The 21,124-nt window shown below is 36.4% G+C and overlaps 2 protein-coding genes across 3 annotated transcripts; both read right to left on the minus strand.

The window, feature by feature from the left end:
- Nucleotides 1-268: 268 nt before the first annotated feature.
- Nucleotides 269-5,378, minus strand: tmem59 (transmembrane protein 59). The gene is made up of 8 exons (XM_079875679.1): nucleotides 5,124-5,378; nucleotides 4,837-4,942; nucleotides 4,638-4,732; nucleotides 4,358-4,510; nucleotides 3,879-3,951; nucleotides 1,151-1,283; nucleotides 951-1,068; nucleotides 269-862 (listed from the first exon to the last, which is right to left on the minus strand). Exons 1-8 carry the CDS (start codon nucleotides 5,277-5,279, stop codon nucleotides 707-709), a joined length of 990 nt encoding a protein of 329 aa, XP_079731805.1. The 5' UTR covers nucleotides 5,280-5,378; the 3' UTR covers nucleotides 269-706.
- Nucleotides 5,379-6,190: 812 nt separating this feature from the next.
- Nucleotides 6,191-18,712, minus strand: u2surp (U2 snRNP-associated SURP domain containing). 2 transcript variants are annotated; one of them, XM_079876372.1, is made up of 26 exons: nucleotides 18,583-18,712; nucleotides 17,563-17,661; nucleotides 15,439-15,550; nucleotides 14,642-14,763; nucleotides 14,467-14,534; nucleotides 14,290-14,378; nucleotides 14,071-14,106; nucleotides 13,871-13,953; nucleotides 13,621-13,786; nucleotides 12,263-12,474; nucleotides 11,640-11,683; nucleotides 9,958-10,062; nucleotides 9,509-9,575; nucleotides 9,261-9,427; nucleotides 8,967-9,129; nucleotides 8,792-8,871; nucleotides 8,613-8,700; nucleotides 8,383-8,520; nucleotides 8,077-8,257; nucleotides 7,791-7,865; nucleotides 7,642-7,705; nucleotides 7,265-7,421; nucleotides 7,058-7,168; nucleotides 6,844-6,971; nucleotides 6,576-6,743; nucleotides 6,191-6,442 (listed from the first exon to the last, which is right to left on the minus strand). In XM_079876372.1, exons 1-26 carry the CDS (start codon nucleotides 18,625-18,627, stop codon nucleotides 6,304-6,306), a joined length of 2,907 nt encoding a protein of 968 aa, XP_079732498.1. In that variant the 5' UTR covers nucleotides 18,628-18,712; the 3' UTR covers nucleotides 6,191-6,303. The 2 variants fall into 2 exon arrangements, with proteins under 2 accessions (XP_079732498.1, XP_079732499.1); XM_079876373.1 differs by lacking the exon at nucleotides 14,071-14,106.
- Between the last annotated feature and the right edge of the window lie 2,412 nt (nucleotides 18,713-21,124).

Genomic DNA, 21,124 nt, shown 5'->3' on the forward strand with positions numbered 1-21,124 from the left:
GACACTGGGTCTTCATTAATCTTATCTGGTTCTGGGTCTTTATCTGTATTATCCCCCTTACAATAGTAACATCATTAGCACTTGTGCATAATCTTTGTTTCCGGCGTTGACATGCCCACGCAAACAAAAATCATATCAGTTTTGACTAGTCCAAACAAATGACAAAATGCACAGCAAAAACTATGCTACTGCAATTACACAGGATACACTAGATATCTGATTTAAAAAAAAAAAAAAAAAATTTACAAAATACAAAATAGAGACTGAACACTTTTTGTAGGTTTGTTTATTAATATGAAGATGACAAATCTGAGGTTGTAAAATATTTTCATTTACAAGGCTTTCATGATGTGAATGAATGTTCACCCACTGCAACTGAAGCATAAATCAAAATGTTAATGTTTCATTATTCAACACATGTACCTCAAATCACAAGCTGTTATTGATCACACTGAGAACACTCAAAAAAAGAAAAAAGTAAACCATCTCTACAAATGGGTAGTAACCTGGAAAACTGAGATCCTACAGAGCTTTCACTTTGATAGGTAATGCCTTTAAAGTGCCAAAACATCAACACAATATATTCCCACGCTTATCAAATTTGAAAAAGGAGAAACCCCATAGTACATGAGTTAGAGCAATAATCACAACTTTAACAGAGAAAACCAAATCTATGAGACCCCAATTCCTTTGGATGTTAGATTGACTAAATGTTAGACTGATCCAGATTGACCTTTGACGGAAGGGGTCCCGCTTCCTGCTCCTCCACCCCAGGAGATCTGATGATCACTAGAGAAGACTGCAGATAAGGGGTCAGTTTCGTGTCCTTCGTGTACTCCATATCCCCATTTATGCTTAGCTTCTGTTGAAAGGATGAGAATGTGTGGAACAGTTGGTTAAATGGAATTGACTAAGAAATGTGATTGGCTAAGAAACGTGAAGTAGTTTACCTCAGCAGGGACATACTGCTCAACAGCAGTGGACACTGTGGCACAACAGATCCAGATCAGAACAAAGACAGACAGAACCAGAGTGGTGGTCAGGATCCAGCTAGGCAACCACGGGTTCCTACCAGTACACAAGATCATGAAGGTTTATATTCAACAAGGCCAACAGATTGCGAATAATAAGAGATCAAGATGTGCCCAACCTTGAAAGGCAGTTGAAGAGCTTGTAATCGTCATCAGAGTTGCTTCTATCAATGAACATGTCTCTGTCTCTCTCCTGAATGAAGCTCCTTGGGTAATCTTTATAGACGGGGCTTTTCATCCCCTGATCTACAACTATTAAAAAAAACAAGGGGTGCTATATTAGTGTTGTGATCTTAAAACTTGTATTAACCCTGTGAATATATTAAATAATAGTCAGCAAAATAAAAAGTTTACTTAACCTTTAGACAATGTACAAATGTTTTTTGCTGAGTATCAAATTTAAACCATCAGGCTTTTATCGCTCATATATTATGATATAGGAGAAAATGGAGCTCATACTTATCACTTTAATGATGATAAAATAACAAATAAACGTTCCTCAAATATCTGTTGTATCATATTTGATACATGCACTTTAACATGATTTTTTCTAAAAATAAATAAATGGATAATTAAGTTAAGCTAAGGATATGTATACATGACAACGATGTACTATTATTTTAACACATACAGTTACACAGTTGAAAACTCTTCTATTGAAAGAGGCTTTTAGCTAGACTGTAGGGTGGATAGTCTGGTCTTATGTGTATTTTTTGTTTATTTCTGATTTATTTTTTGCTTTTGTAATTCATTTTTGATTATGTATTGTAATGTATTTATAAATGTTGTGTATTCCTCCTTTTGTTGTGAAGCACTTTGTGATTTTTATCTGTGAAATGTGCTATACAAATAATTTTTACTTACTTACTAACGATGTACTAAAAACGGAAAGGCCTAATCAATATTGTCAAAACGATCCCTGTTCACACGGATCCACGACAATGAGTAAAAACGCTGTATTCTGCTGCCAGGCCAGTAGTTGGCGTTGTTACTTTGTAAAGAAAAACTCCACGCCTATAGACTGAACACGTAATACGCATGTGCATGACGTCACCATTTTCACAAATTAATGTTTTAGTAGTTTACACAGAGATGATAACGCTGCCGTTTTCAAAAACTTGCACTTTGAAAAAACTTTTGAAAACGCCGTTTTCGTGTAAATGAACGGCCAAAACGCATACGTTTTTCATTTTTAGTTGAAAATGGTGTAGTGTAAAAGCCACCTAAGTTGCTTCAGTCCAGTAAATGTTAATCTTGAAATATTACTAATATAAAAGTTATTCTTACATTTACTTTATAAAAAAAAATCATTAAAGATTTCACAGCAAAACGACATCTGTTCCATGACCTGAAGGGGGCTATCTATCAATTATCTATCAATCAGACGACAGAAGGCATGTAGTAGATTGTGTGCAAAAAGTTGATCATGTTGATAAATCAGAGGCCTTAAAACTGTTGCTTTATAGGGTTAAAGGAGAACTCGGCAACTCTAGCGAACTCTAGTCACTTCTTCGCTGATTTTTCCTTTTGTTGTCGCATGTTTTCCCCACGAGCTCCCCCTACAGCTGTGGGGGGGGCGTATATTTCACAACACGGTCGTAAAAAACTCACTTGCGGCGGCCTCCTCCCCCTCTCTACCGCTGCTCATGTGCGTTTGTTTTGATCGAAGCAAGCCAACTGTATCGTGTGGAGCTATGTCTACCGAGGTGGGTAATCTGGTAATACATCATACATGCGTGTGTGTTTATGTCGAATTGCCGTAAAGCAATTCGTGTTTCGCGCTCGTTCTCGCTTCTCACGAGACTTCCAATTTCTATCTTGCCAGGACGGTAGTCCCCAAGTTGCAAGGTTGGTTTTCCGCCTGGGAACGCTGGGGGGAGCGGGGAAAGTCACCAATATCACCAGAACAGGTTGTTTAACCATCCAAATGAATTCTAGACAGTTTTATTAAGTTAAAAAAGTTGCCAAGTTCTCCTTTAAGAGAAGGATGCTAAGAGGCTGTAGTGGAAAGTGACACGTTTAAGTCAGGAACTTTGCTGGCCAATCATGGCTTTCATTACATACTTCATTACATCATTTCTTAATGGAGCAGTCTGTAATTTCTGTGACACTAGCAGCTTCAAACAGAACTGCAACATTTTCTAAGAGGTTTCACAAATAAGGTTTCATTTTTAATTTCATTTTGAATTAAAATCCCATAACTGGATCTTCTGGTCATAGTATTGTGGACTTTTCTCTGTTACATATTATATATTTTCAATGATTTAGTCAGCTTAAGCTCCACCCCTTTCTTACAATCGACTGTGATCTCGCATTCAGATCTGGCTCTGTCCAAGCAACAACTGATGTATATAACCTGACCTACATTTTTTTTTCTTTTCTGGAAATCTATTTCACTATCACTATTTCACAATACAAAAGAAAGGATCTGCTAATTCTGTTACATTGTGACTTTCAACTAGTATGATATTATCCCCTGGTTTCACAGAAAAGGCTTAGACTAAGCAGGATTAGGCCTTAGTTCAATTAATACATTTAAGTAGCTTTTATTAAGTCCCTTAGAAAACAGTACTGGTGTGCATCTTGAGACAAAACAATAACACTGATATATTAAGATGCATCTGTACACGTAGGTTTCAGGGGTTTACGCCTTGTCTGTGAAACCGGGGGTAAATTGCAAGAATGTTTGAGCTTTTTAAAAAAGAAACTTAAATGTCCTAATTGAACTAAGGCCTAATCCTGGTTTAAAGTATGAAAACAAATAAAACGGTTATGAAGTGTGACACTTTCCACATCTTGCTTATTAATCAGAGCGGAAAGCATAAGCATGTTATGTGCAGTGCTCACAAGTGCTCTGTGACTCTTCGGTCTCGTCTGTCTGGAATTCAAACTGAGGGATAAACTGAACTTGCGGCTCAGACTAGAAAAGAGAGAAGAGCACATATTGATCATTGGCACAGAAATAAGCTTTACTACTTTATACCAGAGATGCCCAAACTTTTTACTATGAAGGGCTAAATATCAAAATCGACTACAGGCTGGTGGCTTAAAAATAAAGCAGAACATTATATTCAACTATATTCAAATGTAATTTAGAAAAAAAAAATCAAATTCACTTACATATTACTTATATTTCAATACAACAAAATAAAAATAAACAAATAGATTAGAAATTAAGATGCTTCAATGGTTTCCCCACCTTGTGATATGGCATCGCAGGCCAAACTGGTTTGGGCATATCTGCTTTATACACTAGTACCTCCTTATGAATACAGTCTAATTATATATATTTTTTAAAGTTTCATTTAACATTATCACCACATTACCTGGAAAATGACTACTTTGCCATCATCTGCCTGGAGATAAAATGTCCAGGATGAGGTGATGAAGCTGTGGGCTTGGCTCATCATATCTTCCCAGAAACCCCTCACCAAAGTCAGTGGGTATAGGAGATGGATTCTGGGCATCATCATCAACAACTTCATACCCGGATAAAAAGAAGAAACATATAGTGACTTCAAAAAGCACCCTGGTGACATGCAATTAGAATTGCTCATGGAATGACTATGAGCATCAAAAGCCATTATTCACATATGTTCTTCACACCTGCTCCATCCTTTGTTCTGCAAATGGCTGTTGGCTCTGGCATCCGAGATTGCACGCGTAGCGCTCATCTGATTGGCTGTAGGCTTCACGACAGGCTGCAGGAAGTCAAACACACTCAACTGGTTGCATAACAAATACACTGTTATCAACATAGAGCAAAGCGAATCCTTTAAGGATTCAGACAATACTTTAATATTACCTGACTCGCATTCAGATTGGGTTTCGTTGAGATCCTTGCTGTCACCCACAAACTGACAGATGGAGAAGAGACGACACCCTCTCTGACAGGCGTACAGCGCCTCCTCCTATTACAAAAACAAACAGGCCAAATAAAGCAAATAGACCAGTTCCGCTTATACAGTTGTTATTGACGTACAAATTATTTAACTTTACAAACACAAGCTACAATGCACAAGCTCATAATAAGACAAACTAACGAATGGTTGAAAATGTTAATTGCGTTTCTTTGTTCGTAAACAAACTCACCCGTGGATAAGTGTGCAAACTGTAAGTCATTTGACATGTTTTATGACAAGACGCAGTGTTTCCTAAAACACCATCGAAGACCTCGGAAGATGCTGAGGAGCTCGTAAATATGCAGCAAAAGCTTATCAAAATCCCGCAGGACTTTATAGCACTCATTTTTGTGAAAGACCAAACATCGACTGAAAGATTCTTCCTTGTTTGTGTACCAGCAGAAATGTCGCGAGAATAACGCGTACGCACTTCCTAGTTAGTTACAAGGCGCAAGCGCCGTGAAGGCATTTCATGAGCATAGGGGGACCGTGGAAAAACAAAAACACTGTAAAAATGTAATAAATAATAAGATTAATGTATACTAACTAAATAGTTTATTAAAATATGGATTCAAATGAAGATTTAAAAAAATATATGTATATAAAATAAATTAAAATTTAGAATTAGAATGCAAATGTAATTGAAACTATAATATTTTCCCCATATTTATATTTTTTCACAGTATAAATTCAGTCTTTACACATAAAAATATATACAGTAGCTGCCTTTTATGTTTTCGGATATTTTTATATTCTTCTCCCCTTGACCAACAATGATCATATTTGGTCATCTAAAAGATTGACAACCTCTGGTTTAGAATTAAATGTTTATAAATATAAATAAATAAATATAAATTATAAAATAGCTTAAAATTGGTTCGTTAATTAAATATACTAGGTTTAAGACTTTAAGACTTCTAAGACTTTAAAGTTTATTTGGGATGCATGCAAGAGCAAATACTAAGGCATTTCAGAGAGTCACATAAATTGTCTTTATTGAAAAGCAAACATCTATACAACTGAAACTTACACTATTTTAATTTAAGTCAGTTTCAAGGGATCTAAAAACAATGAAAAAAAAAGAAAAAAGAAAAAAAAAAAAAAAAAAAGAATAAGACAAGTTTTTGTGTTGAAGGAAGATTGCCCCAACCACTGCAGTTATTTTCTCTTCGGACATTTGGAACATCAAAGGAAGCTCCTAAATGACATTATAAAACACCCAATAGATGACCCTTGAACACAGTTCTTGTGCCAATGTGAGTGAGCTTCAAAACAAGGATGGGTTAAAGAGGGAATGTCCCTCACACTGATTTACAGGACAAATTTGAGGCACAAAAGACAACCCAGGCATATTTTCATAGCCAGAAGTCTCAGTGTTTGCTTTTTTTGGATTTCTTGTGAGAACGATGAGGCGATCGTGACCGAGATCTGGATTTCTTTGAGGATTTTTTAGGCGTTCTTGATCTGGACCTACGCGACCTCTTAGGTGTTCTTGGTGGTGAAGGAGACCTAAAATCATTTTAAAAAATGATACAGATTATTACATTCAGCTTAGTTCCATAAACATGCTTGTAATGACAACACCACCACACAGGATTGAGTTTTATGCTGCCACGATGAAGAAATGAAATCATTCGTTTACCTTTTAGAAGACTTGCGGTTACTGTCTCTCGGAGAGTCTTTATAAGACAATCGAGAGCTGTCTTTTGTATAGGATCTATCAGAGCGCTCAGATCGTGGTGAGGGCGACCTGCCGCGCCTACTGCTGCTACTTCGGGTGGGGCTGGGGGAGGGACTGTGTCTCCGTTTTCTGTAAATAAACAATCTTAAATGCATTCAGAGTTCTCCATTTCTGAAAGACATTTACTCAATTGCTGAAGGAGTTTCAGGGTCTTATGCAGGGATCTTACTTTTCTTTTCTGCCTGGTGTGGAGTCATCTTTGTCCTTCTCTTTGTGGGACATATCAGATTTATCTTTGTCTTTTCTTTCTTTTTCTTTTTCTTTCTCTTTGTCTTTCTCAGTCTCTTTCTCCTTCTCCTGAACAATGTCCAAAAAAAAAGTATGGTTTCAAACAAAATAGAAGGACTAAAATTAATGTCAAAAACAATTAAGATGATACTAACCCGCTGTAGTAACTTGTCCCGGTAAAGCTCTACTTGCTCTTGAATACTCTGTCCAGATTTTTTGGGTCGTTTTCCAGATTCAAGCTCGTCTTGAAACTTCATAACTTTAAGCTGTAACACAGACAAAGAAAAACATGACCAGGATCTCTAAAAGCTTCAAGAATGGGAAGCATTATATTTAGTACACTTATTAGCATTTAGGTATACCTCAATTTCTCGAAGTTTGGCACGTTTCTCTTCACTCATCTCAAAAAATTTAGCAGACTTTGAATCATATTCTTCTCTAACAGGATTACTGTAGGACTGCTGCTCTGCAGCACTGGAAGCTCTGAGAGTGTCTTTACTTTCAGTTTCACGTGTTGAACTATGACAAGAAAGTGAAAATTAGATCAAAACTGCATGGCAAATGTATTGGTGAATTTTGTGATACTATAAGAAATTTTAGAAATCATTTTATAGAGATTAAATTTAATATTTTAAAATTGAGCTTAACAAGAAAAAATTATCAGTACAGACATTTCTAAGACGTTACCATGTCCTTTAATCATGAGTTTCCCAAGCCTAGTAGAACTAGGAAAACGTACCTTGATTTACTTTTCTCAGATTCATCTGGCAGATCAAAGATTTCCCATTTTGACGTGGTTACAGCTAAAAATAGAGAAAAATCAATTTTATGTGTACAGGAGGAGGTAACTAAGGTTTAGATGATGTGATAAACGTAATCTGGACTAACCTTGAGCTTCCAAAGCAGCACCATCCACTGCCTCCCATTTTGACGGAGCGACCTTAAAACCTGGTTTTTGATCAACTAAAGAAGAAAAAAAAAAGTCCTGACATTTTTTCCTAAACAAATTTCTTTTAGAACATCTGCCATGACATTTAGCAATTCTAATGTAAAGTATATTCTTTTCGATATTGGAATAGAGTGATGTGTTAAGTCTATTAAGTGGGAGTTGAGTGTATGAAAGGTAAAATAAATAAATAAACAAACAAATAAACAATGTTGTCAGCATTCTTACAAGGAATACCATCCAGATCATCATCTGTTCCCTTGATGGGCATTCCATCCAGGTCATCGAGTGGTGCGCCATCAATTGGAGCTCCATCGATGGGCATGCCGTCAACATCATCGAAAGGAGCGCCATCCAGTTCTTCCTCCACAATAGGAGCACCATCAATGTCCTCAGTCCTTTCTGGCAGCTGAAGTGAAAACGCAATAAACATCCAATCATTCAGTCCATGCTGAGAGGAGTTGTGACAACTCAAATCTTGTTATTGACAATCTATGAATCATAACTCAATCAGCCAATCTCTACCAAACTAACCTCTGGCACCAGTTCTTCAATCTCCTTTTCAGGATCGAGACTGACGAGTCCCAGGAAAATGTTTTGAAGTTTAATCAGGAACGGATCAGGATACACTGCCCAGTCTTCCCATGCACGGAAACAGGACATTACTCGTTGCTGTGAGGACCAAAATTGAGAAACGTCAAATCCAGATAGTTAACTTTATTATAAAACCAGTATGGGTTAAAAATTTGAGCCGAATGGCGCACCTTAAAATTCTCTGATTGTAAATGACCCTGTATTGTCTTATAAGTGGCATTTAGGTCAGAAAATATCTGACAAAGTTTTGTTTCAAAGCTGTAAAAGAATAAAAGACAAACACATTAAAAAGCCGACAAACAAGAACTAATACCTTGATTGCGCACTTTAAAATAATTGTTAAACTTACAATTTTCTGTAATAAGAGGCATTAGCAACTTTTGCTGAGGAGTTATACAGCACATCTGACACCAAATATAACCTTGCAATCTGAGGGAGGACAGAAATGCAGATGTAAACAAAAGTGATGAATGAAACAAAAATCAATCATAATTGTCGATCTTAATTCTACAGTATAAATTAACCTTCTTTGGCAGAGGGGTTTTAAGTATGGACAGAGACTCAGCAATGCATTCCACTATTTCCTCAGCAGCATCGGCATGCGTGAGGCAGAAAAACATGCCGTCAGCTATGTCGCTCTTCCTCGGCGTGAGACCTCGGAGTAACTCCTCCAGTTTATCCCTCTCACTGCAGCAGACGAGAGTATAGTACACACAACCAACAATACTGAATACAACCAAAAAACTGGTAGCGCCACATTAGAAGAATTCAAGATCTCCATAGAATCCATTAAGACAGATTTCAATAGGAAGACATACTCGTCTTTCAAGGTGCCCTTCTTGCCACTTTCTTCATCATCATCATCATCGCGCTCCTCCTCTTCAGGAGTACCATGTAAATAAGGGTTGAGAGGCGGTGGTCGCCAGAAAGATCCGTTCTTAAACATTCTAAAGTCTTCTGTTTTCCATTTTGTAGGAGATTCGCCCTATGAGTGGACATTTAGAAATTTTATGTCTGGACATTTCAATACGTTTTTGAAAAAATCATGAAAATAAATAAGACTAACCTGTAATATGGTGTATAACTTCCACCGGTAATAAACATGAGCTGGACTTTGATTTTCAAATAAAAATCTGTAGAATACAAACAAATTCTGAATACATAATCAAGACAATTACAATTATATAAATCACTTAAGATCTTTCCAACCATATTGTGACTTGTATCTAACCGAAACACTGAATTATTGAGAAAAAAAAATTTAGGGTGGGGATTTCTATTAATTGGTTGCAGATTGGATGGAGGCAGATGTAAATGCAAGAGTGCAGTCGATTGTAAGAAAGGGGCAGAGTGTCATTTTACTGGAAGATCCAGTTATGACATTTTATATTTAAATTATGAAGTCAAATTGTTTCTTAAACATGCATTTGCAAAAGAGATGGGATGAATTCTCATTTCACGCCTTGGAATAAAAAAATAAATAAAAAGTAGCCTCATTCATAAATATGCACTGACCTGTAGAGTGGATTATTGATCTCTCGGTTCATGATCATGGCTTCAAACATGGGACCCTCACGCACAACAAACTCGATCATTCGATGGATGAGAGAGAGCAAATTCCTACGAGAAAAACACAGTTAAAGCGAAACAGATTCAGCGCCATCAACAGCCACACCTAAACAAATGCTACTGCTACATTATGACATTTGATGAAATGCAACATCCTTGCACTTACTATCCATGAGTCTATTGACATGTTTGAGTTTTTAACATTTAAAACTGACTGGCAGTCTAACAGCTTGTAACAATCAAAACATTTCAATCCTCTCTACATCTACACCTGAGTCTCAGCCATAGCATTCTGCCCTTGTAACTTAACACTGGACGTGCTACTGAGATACTAAATGTGAGGCCGAGTGACAGTGATTTTTCTTGCTTATTGACAATAGACAAGTGTGGATGGAGAGGGACAAAATCATGTAAGCACTTCTAGAGTCAGTTAAGATATAGGGACAACAATTGGCTTCCTGACTGGCTCGTGAAGTGGCCGATAAAATCAAGAGATGATGTTTTTCAAATGTACTGAAACACAAATCACAAGTATTGGAGCCGATCATACCAATGTCAGGCAATCATTCTGTATACTTTCCCCAATCCATCCTGTGACGCTTTTCTGGTCCCTCGCTGCTGCAGACAGTTCAACTTGTGCTGCTCACCAAGGCCAATGTCAAAGGTCACTGAGACTACGGGGATTGGGTGTTGCTTTTGTGCCATGATACTGGGGCAGTTAAAGTGAGCAATAGCCAGAGGGCTGTTTTTTGTGTAACTGACACTAGGTGAATGTTTATTGTGTAGTGTTTTAGTTGCTAAATGAGTATTGCTGTAATGGATAACATCTGATGTAGTATGTCTGATTAAACCTGAGCCACTCTCTCAAAATCCAGTGGAACAACCGGTCAAGCATGCCGTAACGCTAATATATCTGAAACAGTTCTGTTTAAAAGGAGGCTCTACAAACACCAAACAGCATTCATTCAAAATGTACACTACTGTTCAAAAGTTTGAGGCTGGTAAGATTTTTCAATGTTGTTGAAAGAAGTTTCTTATGCAAGACAAAGTAAAACAGTAACATTAAGAAACAATTTCAAATAACTTTTCTATTTTAATATATTTAAAATGTAATTTATTCCTGTGATGGAAGTTGAATTTTCATCATCATTACTCCAGTGTCACGTGATCCTTCAGAAATCATCCTAATATGTTGATTTACTGCTCAAGAATTTCAGTTTTTTAATGGAAACCACATTTTCTTTAGGATTCTTCGACAACTAGGTTAAAAAAACAACATTTATTCAAAACAGAAATCTCTGCAACTTTATAAATGTCTTTATCACTATTGACTGACCTCAAACTTTTGAACAGAAATGTGTCAACCACAACGATAAACCCACAGAACTCTCTGTACTAATATGACCTTCACTATCTGAGCAATATGATGCAAACCCTTTGTAGAGAAATGCAATGCATGTGTGTGATTTGTATTGTTAGTAGCTGCTCCTGATTTTCATGCAAGGCCTCAACTATTGCTCACTCAAACCAGCCTCTGGTAGCATGGATATGGCCAATCTTTCAATCTACAGAGATGGGATAAGTTCTCTACATTTCATAAGAATTTGGAAAAAAAGAAAAACATGTACCTTTCTGTTGGGATAACCACTTTGACTATGGCTTGCGACAGAGTCTGGATATGAAGTCACATCAGATAATAAACATAGAATATATGTGAGTATTGTTAAAAAGAAACAAGCATAACACTAAATGCAACATATACTCCTACAACAACAAACGTGTTCTACGGTGTCAGTTTTAAAACTTGACTGAACACATTCCTTAGAGAAAGAGGCAGTGAAATCATACACAATCTACATTCATAATATATTTTTAAAAAGTCTCTTTACATTTCTTTCAAGCAGACAGTATCAAAGGAGAACAGTTTTATCTTAACTTGCATTCAAAACCTATAAAATGTCTTGTGCAATGACAATGAGTAATCTACACTCCAAAACACTTACCGGTACAATCAGCATGGTACACATATAATGTCATTTATACGATTTTTACCAAAAATGCTAATTTAGTCAAATTGCATAATTCTATGAACAAAAACTTTTCACAAAAAGCTAGATGAAAAATGTCTGCACTTCTTCCACACACACAAATAAAATGCATATAAACAAACATTACTAAGATAGTAATTTACCCTAACTACATTTATGACCATGCTAACCAAAATCTTTTTGTCCCACGTATGCCAAGTTACCTTCTCAAACTCCTCTTTGCACTTCGGAGGGGGAGGCATTGAAGCGTTGGGGTTCTTCAGCCTCTCTTTGGGCTGGGCATTGAAGGGCAGACCGGAGGGTGGAGGTGGGAGGGTGTGCTCCATCATTGAAGGTGGAATGTATATTGGGTGAGGAGGAATTGGTACACCTTTGCCCCATCCCAGTTTCATTTCAAAATTCATTATCATTTTGCCTGAAATGGTCAGCATTTGCCAAATTATTCATTAGTACCAAGAGGGAAACAATAAACGCAAAGTGATTATAAAGAATGCATAGATTTTAGTGGTCGACCGATTACATTTTTGTTATGGCCAATGCTGAAATCTTAAGCCACTTTTCCATCATTGAGATGAACGGTTCTAAGGGTGGTAAGCAATGGTTATAATTATATATTCATTTGAGTTTGGTTTGGCACGGCACAATTTCTCAGCCTGGAATTCTTATTCAGCTAACCGTGCTGGTAGAATGCGTGTATTGACGTCGCCACTCAGGATTGATCACTTGTCTGTTGCCAGTTTCTCTGTAGCTGGCCAAGCATGCTATTTGAGCGAAGTAAACAAGTTAATAATAGAAATATCCGATCATCCTTCATAACACGGTAGCTATTTACATCTCATATCGTCTGTAAACTCTTGCTCTTTACATTTCAAAAAGATCCGTTGTCAACCCCAGTGGAAATTAAACCATATCCGTACCGGCTGGGCCGGATTGGCACGGAATGGAACAGTAAAGCAAGAAGAATGGTTTGGCCCAACGGTGGAAAAGTGGCTTTAGAGAGCAGGGTGGCAGACGGCCGACATAGAGTTGATATAGGCCTATATATCATCTCACTTTTTAAAGATAGTAAATAACATGCATTATTTCTGCAATTAAATTTGTTATTTTACATAATATTTAGTACAAATAATTAGAAACAAATATTGAAGCAAATTTGGAAAAAATTTATAAAACAAATCTGCAAAATAAACAGATTTATGCTTCATAGAGCAACTTCTTGATTCTGTAATCCTATTAGCATTTTTCACAAAAAAAGTTGTTAAAAAAACAAACGTATATTTGCTGAATGCCACCAGTACATATTTAAAAAAGCATTATACCACTGGCCTTTCAATTATTAGACAGAACTTTTAAACACGGGCAACTAATGGAGGAGGAGAATGGGAGCTCCTGCTAAGGTGCTGTGTTTTTAGAGCTGTCAAAATAAAAGTCCCACTTCCAACAGTTATCGGCCAAATAAAAAACCTTATTTGCCGATGTGAAGAAAAAGGAGCAAAACAGCGTCCAATTTATCATGTTATATTGGTTGACCTCTAACAGATCTGAATAAGAATTTATTTACCATTTAAATGTTTAAGTGCGCGTTCAGCATCTCTTCTCGTCATGAAGGCTACAAAACCACAATTCCTTTCTCTGGCCCTTTCCTCATCAGTCCTGGGCCACATAATTTTCACACTGGCTAATGGACCATAGCGACCGAATTCCTGACAGAGCATCTCCTCGTTCATCTAGAGGGTGAAAGAGCAGTTTTAGAATGGACATTTTTGTGCTTGAGACCTAACAATAATCACCAGAGAAAAAAGATCAGCTACCTGAGGATTTATGTTCCCCAAATACAGATTTGTAGTTGTAGGATCACCAACGTCATGAGAGCCAGGAGCTGAATCATCCAAGACTGAAAAAAAGAAGAATCTTTGAATAACAACTGACGTTTTACCATCCCTTCTTCCATGATGGGATACATAAACAGCAAAAAGGCCATTGCATTACACAGTATATAAAACAAAATTACCACTGGACGGACGGTTTCTTCGTGAAGAACCATCCGCTAAAAGCAGAAGAAAAGCAGTGTGAATTTTGTTTCCTGAATCTGAAAGCGTATACACTGCTGAATTGTGGCAGCGGCCGAGACATGTGGGAGGGGCACAAACTTGACTGGGTCTGACACCATGAGTGAACATAGGGTGAAACTGACTGTTTTGATGGGGGAAAAAAACAAGAAAGAACTTACAGGATCGCTTTCCTTCCATTGTGGGAAGAGGCTCAAAACGACTGACTCGGCCCTTCAACCTGTGACGCTCATCGCGCTCCTCCTGTATCCTACAAAAAAACCCCCGTAGCATTACATTTGAGATCATCATTTTAAAGGTGCTGTCATTAGTTAAATAAGAATGCAAAGAACACCTACTGTTTCAGTTCTTCTTTGAAGAGTTCAAGGTTGCTCTTTTTCTTTTCTTTATCCCCCTTCTTCGATGCCTAGGCAATATAATAGAAAAAGAACAGGTAAATAACACAAAATAGATTGTTTTTTGTTTTTTTTGTTTTTTAAATAATGTTAAATGAAAATAAATGACAAGACTCACATTGCGTTTATCTATTGCTAAAAACTGTGGTGGAGTATCCAAAGGTAAAAAACTTTTAGCCTCCAAAACTCTTGACTTCGGTTTGTAGAGCTTTCCTTTCTTTTCATCGACTGCCGCTTCCTCTGTAATGGATATGTCACACAGATATTAAAGCAGGGACAATTAAGAGGAATGTATATAAAAATTGGCCATTTTGCATAATTTGAAAGAAAATGCAAAGTAACTTTATATATGATTCAAAAGTTTGGTATTGTGGAAATTATTTATTAGAGATTCCTAATTTTACAACACTAAGTAATAAAATGTCCATTTCAAATGAATGCTGTTCTTTTGATCTTTCCATCCATCAAAGAATACTGAAAAATATCTATCATGGTTTTCAAAAAAAAAAAAAAAAAATAAGCAGCACAACTGTTTTCAAAACATTGATAAGAAATGTGTCTTGACCAGTAAATCAACATATCAGAATGATTTCTGAAGGATCATGTGACACTGAAGACTGGAGTAATGATGCTGAAAATTCAGCTTTGCCATCACAGGAATATATCAGACTTTAAAATATATTCAAACAGAAAATTTGTTATTTTAAATTGAAATAATATTTTACAATATTATTGTTTTTACTGTATTTTGATCAAATAAATGCAGTATTGGTGAGCATAAGAGACTTTTCAAAAAACATTTTAAAAAGTCTTGTCAAAAACCAAACTTTTGAATATATATATATATATATAATAAATGATAAAGGGGAAAAAAAACTTATGGTCACTGCAGCAACATCCACATGCTAATCCTACCTTTAGTGGCATTAGCAATCCCACCCCGTACAAATGTCTTCACTTTTCCTTCACCTCCCTCAAACGCAGCGAGAAATTCTTCGTAGATCTCCGCAGCTGCCCTTTCATCCTCCTGTGAGAAATCACAGATTGCAAAAGTGGAATAATGTGGAATTATGTTAAACTTGTGAGATTTATTGGGATGTAAGTTACTAATGTGTTTATGTTCTGTGCATTGATAATACTGCTTTTTGGTCTAACTGTAATATGTACTATCAATTGTGCAGTGAAATTCTAAAATTTCTAATGTTAATTACAATATTGATACACTAAGAAAAATGGCACAGAGTAATTTTCACTGAAGATCGACTAGACTGGGAAGAATTTTTGCATTATAGGGGATCAGTAAAATGCAAGTCGATAAATCACCCTAAAATGAAAATGAAGTCATCGTTTACTCACCCTGGAGTTCTTTTAATGCCGTATATCCTATCTAAAAAAATGTACCACTTAGATTGTACATATAATGGCGGTGAATAGCAACCAGCATCAAGATTTTTGTTTTTAAAAGACACAAAAGTATCACAGAATGATCCCATGTGACACGCACCATACATTCCAAGTATCCTGGGGGTATATGATAGTATGCGAATCGAAATGTAATGTATTATTTAATGAAAATCCTTGGCTGCTGGTCTTCTCTGTGCACAGTTACGTGACATGCACGTTCGTGAGACTCTATTAGCACTGCAGTTCACTCCCGTTCACATCTGTCAACTGTCATTTTGACTGTCATCTGACTGACAAACAAAGACTTCAACTCAGTGAAGAAGGTACACACATACTTTTTTGGGATTTCTAAGAGTTGTATTAATGTCGCATTTTAATTCATCTTGATTTCTCTCAACTTGTGTGCTTTTTCTGGGACAGTTGGAGTGAACTATGGCGCTAATAGAGTTTCACAAACGTGCAGTTAAATCCAACGACCAAGGTCAGGATTTTTGTCAAAGCTGCAGTCCGTAACTTTTGGCGCTCTGGCGGTTAATAAACAGAACTGCATGCGTCTTGCAGAAGAACATTGTAGCTGGAGCTACTTCTCTCTGTTTATGTCTCTGACAAGTCAAGCAGGTACTGGGCTACTCCGCAGTGGTACGAACCGTACCAGTCTAAAATATTCTGAATATAAATACTTATTAAAGGTGTACCATAGTGATTCAGGATAATACAAAAACACGGTTTGGAAAATTGATTCATGATGTACTCACTAACACAAAAAAAGTACGGACTGCAGCTTTAAATAACACATTTCTACAATACAAAAATAAGTAAATAATTCAAATAATACACAATTACATTTCTGTTTGTTTTTCACCAAACCCTATGCTATACCCCCCTGAACACTTGGAATTTACCACACGTGTCGTATCGGATGATTCTGTTGCGTCTTTTTTAAAACGCTTGAGGCTGGTTGCTATTCACTGCCATGGACGAATGTGAGCGGGACATTTTTTTTATTCTCCTTTTTGGTCCATAAAAGAAATAAGGGCATACTGCATTAGAACAACACCAGGTTCAGTAAATGATGACTTAAAAGGATAGTTCACCCTAAAATGAAAATTAAGACTGGAAATTGAATACTCTAAAATCTTAAAATCTGAGCAGATTATGAAATAATGGGCAGAAAAATCAATTATTAAATGACTGAGAATCACACACAACCAGACTTTCAAGTTGTTCTGAATAATGTGGGGGGTTTTTTGTTTTTTTTTAAATCACAAAGAAACATGAGCCCCTTTCAAACATATTTGATCCTATGACTGATAGTTGCCAGAGCCAGTCTGCAGGTTTTGGGCAGTTGGAGTTAACAGATTTCACTGAAAGTAAGAGTGTACGATTGGGCACAGATTGATTTTTTAGCTTTAGACTATGAAACCGTCCATTCAGAGGATTTCAACCATGTTTGATATTTTGAACTGATTTTAGAACACACATTGTTTTCAATTAACATGATAACTCTCCTAGCAATGATCTGCACATTTCTGTGTGAGTTTGTAGTTTTCAGAATGACTTAAAGTCTAGTAGTGTGTGATCTCCCCTGTCATTTAATGTGTGGTATCAGTCTGGTATTGGACCTCATCTACTTACCTTCTTCTTGAGTTCATCCTGCTCTTTCTTACTTAGTGTTCTTTTAGCAACCGCCATCTTGCCGATACTAAAGGCCTTTAACTTACTTTCCAATAAAGCCTGCATGAAAATATGAAAAACATGAAATTATACAAGTCAGCAATGACATCCCCTTCCTTAATACACAGACCTTTAGGTTTCTTGCCTAGGGAAAAAATAGATGTTAGTGCATTCTTCATATACTTTACAAAACGTATAAAAACAAAACTGCACAAAGGAAAGGAAAGGGAAAACAAGAAGGAAAAAAAATGCCTATCTATCTTCGGAGATGATTTGTTTAGCTTCTGTGAAGTAAAGATGTAACTGTTTGCCATGCACAATAAGATGTGCACTTTGCAGTAAGCTCCAATCACTGAAAACATCAGGACAGATGCGCTGGTGTGGCTATAACACAAATACAGACAATATGGTTATGGCACTATCTCAGCTGTTTTTCCCTTTTCTGTTGACCCTTTCACGTGGCTATAGTAAAGACGAACATTATCACGTTAGCTCGTCAAAGCAAAAGGAGCAAGTTAGCACAACTTTGAACGCGCAAATTAGATATTCACAGCGCTATATCAAGCCCATCTTCTCTATATAGTAGTATAGCGTCCATATATTAATGTAATACAATAATTAATGTAAAGATACGTTCGTGATAGCTCTGTCAGCACACAATAAACACACATGAACTTATTTCATGTTCTGTGGTGGTGTCAAGAGAATTTTAAAACATAAGAGGGTCAAATGTAGCATGTATGGCAAACATATTTTAGCCCGGGGGTTTGTATTATTAAAAAAAAATCTGTGCAGCCGCCGGTTTCTAGCTAACTACACTGCTAGCGAGTTAGCATCACAACCGAGCAGCTCAATGGACCTTTTTCGTATCACAGAGCGACACACCACTGAGTCAGACACAATATTATTTCGTCTTTCTTGTCATAAACAAGAAAGGTCGGCTTTAACATACTGATATGAAATGGAAAAGTCATGAAATACCTTAGAGTTGGCTTTCTGCGCCCCACCTGGCGTTTTGTCCGCCATTTTGCCCGACACTGTGCAAGCGCGTGAAGCGCGTGAAGCGCGTTCACTCTCCCAGTGTGAACGAGTCCATTTGACGTAACACTGAAGACCGACCAAGATGAGTCTGTCAATGTCCTGGCATAGGCCTATGAGCACAATCTGTGTACTAGTGTATACATTTTGTGAACTGTTATTAATATACTAGACATTGAAATATCACAGGATGCAATTTTAAAATAATTGTTTTTGTACAATGCATGTGGTACCTAGGCTAATTTAGTCTGAACATTACTATTTCATATGATTTGCTGGTCTTAGCTGGTTTAAGATTGCCTCCAGCTGTTTCAAGCTGATCTCACATCCTGGCCAAACTGGTGTTAAGCTGGTTTCACTCATTGACAACCTGGTCCTAGCCTTACCAGATGAAAGCCCGACCAAAATAACACCAGCAGCAAGCCATAGAGCTATACCTATTCCGTGGCTGCCACCTGCTGTGCTAAACTGGCTTGCAACAAGACATGATATGGGTCAATCAATATAATAATTTTTGCCACTGTAAATAAATTTTCAGTATATGAATAGGCCTATCCAAGCCTTTAGTTCCAGCAGATTCTGTAATACAATGCTGCATAAAGTAAAAGTAGTAGGCTACTAAAATATGGAAGCTCTGACCCACTCAGTATGTTACTCTAAAAAAGTTATTAATTACTAGTTAATTACATTTTTAACAGTGTGGCCTAATTAGATTACTGTGCTTCTTACTCTCTCTAAATGTATTGCATTACTTACATTATACTTAAAAAAATCCCAAATCAACCTCAACCAGTTGAACAAAACAAGGACAGACATGAAACTGCACTTTTAATTCTTTCAAATTATGTAATGTTACATAAATTATTCTTGACCTGACAAATGTATTTAAAAGGAAAAGATTACATTATTTTAACATTAGACGTTAATTTTGATAGGCCACAGTTGTTTTATATAGAATTTCTCTATAGTCTATACAGTATTTAATGCAATTACATCAGAAAAATTAAGAGTAATCATTTACGTGACTTTTTCAAGGGAAAAGTAATTAAGTTGCAGTAATTAATTACTTAGTAGTAATGATTTACACCCAACACTGGACCCACTGAAGCGGGCAGTATCTGATGCAGCACTTTGCAGTGATTGACATCCATTATTTATTGTTTATAATTTTGTATTTTCACTAATGTCATATATCTGTTTTTTTTTTTTATATAGCCTACATTTTCATAACATTTCTGCAACTGTAATTCCTGCATACATTTATGTGCAGCATTAAACAGTCTGTATAATGCACTTCAGATGCTTCTATAGCTTTGCCTTGTATTTTGAGACAAACACTTAAATGGTGCAAATATATGAATAATTTCAATCCAGACAATAAATGAAATGTAATTTTTGTAAGAATATTGATAATAAGCAGCATAAAAAAGAAATGAATCCATCAACCCTTGAAATTAATGTATGCTAAATTGCTAACATGAAATTACTCCTTAAGAGCAGTAAATTTCACACATCAGCAAAGCAGAAGCCTATGAAGAAATTTGTTGCAAGGACTCCAGTAAAGCTGATCATATTAGTAATCTTTGTTAAACAGTTTCAAACGGAACACAGTTTTCATATTCATGCAAATACTTTATTTGTTATAAGCATTCTAAGTTTCAGATTTGCATCATGTTGTATTTGAGGTGACATGACATTTTTTTTACAACACAACTTCAGGATAACCAGATTTCAACCAACAGTGCACTGTCAAAAAAAAAAAAGAAAGAAAAAAAAACCAAAACATGTTAGAATTTACATTTTGAATTTACATGGTAGAATACACACTTTCAAAATGATTTATACAATTGAAAAACTTAAGCCTGTCAGAAACCTTAAATAAAAATAAATAAAAAAGGAGGACCTTTAATTGAACTAGATGTGTTGACCATAATTAGTCAACATAAAAAAAAAATTAGCCAGAGTCCGTATTTTGTTTGAAATTTCACAAAATTGTGAATACATACATGACCATGTGAAAGTATGCAAACAGAGATGACGGAAGAGCTTCTTGTAAAGGCTTTAGAAATCTACCTGTCTGATTGTATGAACATTTTAAGTAGGCCTAGTAGTGTACTAGGAATATAACATAAATGTATTGAAAGAAACACCTTTAGAATAGTCATAAACAGGCAACTTTATATTTTTTGAAGGATATGTGGCTCCGCTCTTGGCATTCACCGCGTGCCTTAATTGAAATAAATTAAATCAAGGTCCACTGTGAACACGTAAAGCGAGAGCCAAAAGTGCAAAAAGAGATTCTTCAGGACCTGATGAGCAGCTGAACCTGTTTTAGATTTAGGATATACATCATGACTTGCACCACAGGCCAGACAAATCTGATTCTGGCAGCAGTATTTATTCAAAAGCACACTTTAAGGCCTATTTAGATGAATCTCATCCTGGTAATGCTGAATATTTCCTTATCCCGTGTGTCTGCTGATAG

This window comes from Squalius cephalus, assembly GCF_949319135.1.
Source record: "Squalius cephalus genome assembly, chromosome: 7".
In the NCBI taxonomy this organism is placed as follows: domain Eukaryota; kingdom Metazoa; phylum Chordata; class Actinopteri; order Cypriniformes; family Leuciscidae; genus Squalius; species Squalius cephalus.

What these genes read in the sequence shown, in the direction of transcription:
- tmem59 (XM_079875679.1), bottom strand. Translation starts at nt 5,279, where the DNA reads ATGAGTGCTATAAAGTCCTGCGGGATTTTGATAAGCTTTTGCTGCATA. An exon ending in CAGAACAAAGGATGGAGCAG is followed by an intron (nt 4,511 to 4,637) that starts GTGTGAAGAACA and finishes CCGGGTATGAAG; the next exon opens with TTGTTGATGATGATGCCCAG. An exon ending in GCAAAGTAGTCATTTTCCAG is followed by an intron (nt 3,952 to 4,357) that starts GTAATGTGGTGA and finishes TCTCTTTTCTAG; the next exon opens with TCTGAGCCGCAAGTTCAGTT.
- u2surp (XM_079876372.1), bottom strand. Translation starts at nt 18,627, where the DNA reads ATGGCGGACAAAACGCCAGGTGGGGCGCAGAAAGCCAACTCTAAG. An exon ending in GCAAAGAGGAGTTTGAGAAG is followed by an intron (nt 11,684 to 12,262) that starts GTAACTTGGCAT and finishes CTTCATATCCAG; the next exon opens with ACTCTGTCGCAAGCCATAGT. An exon ending in TACAATCAGAGAATTTTAAG is followed by an intron (nt 8,521 to 8,612) that starts GTGCGCCATTCG and finishes TGGTCCTCACAG; the next exon opens with CAACGAGTAATGTCCTGTTT.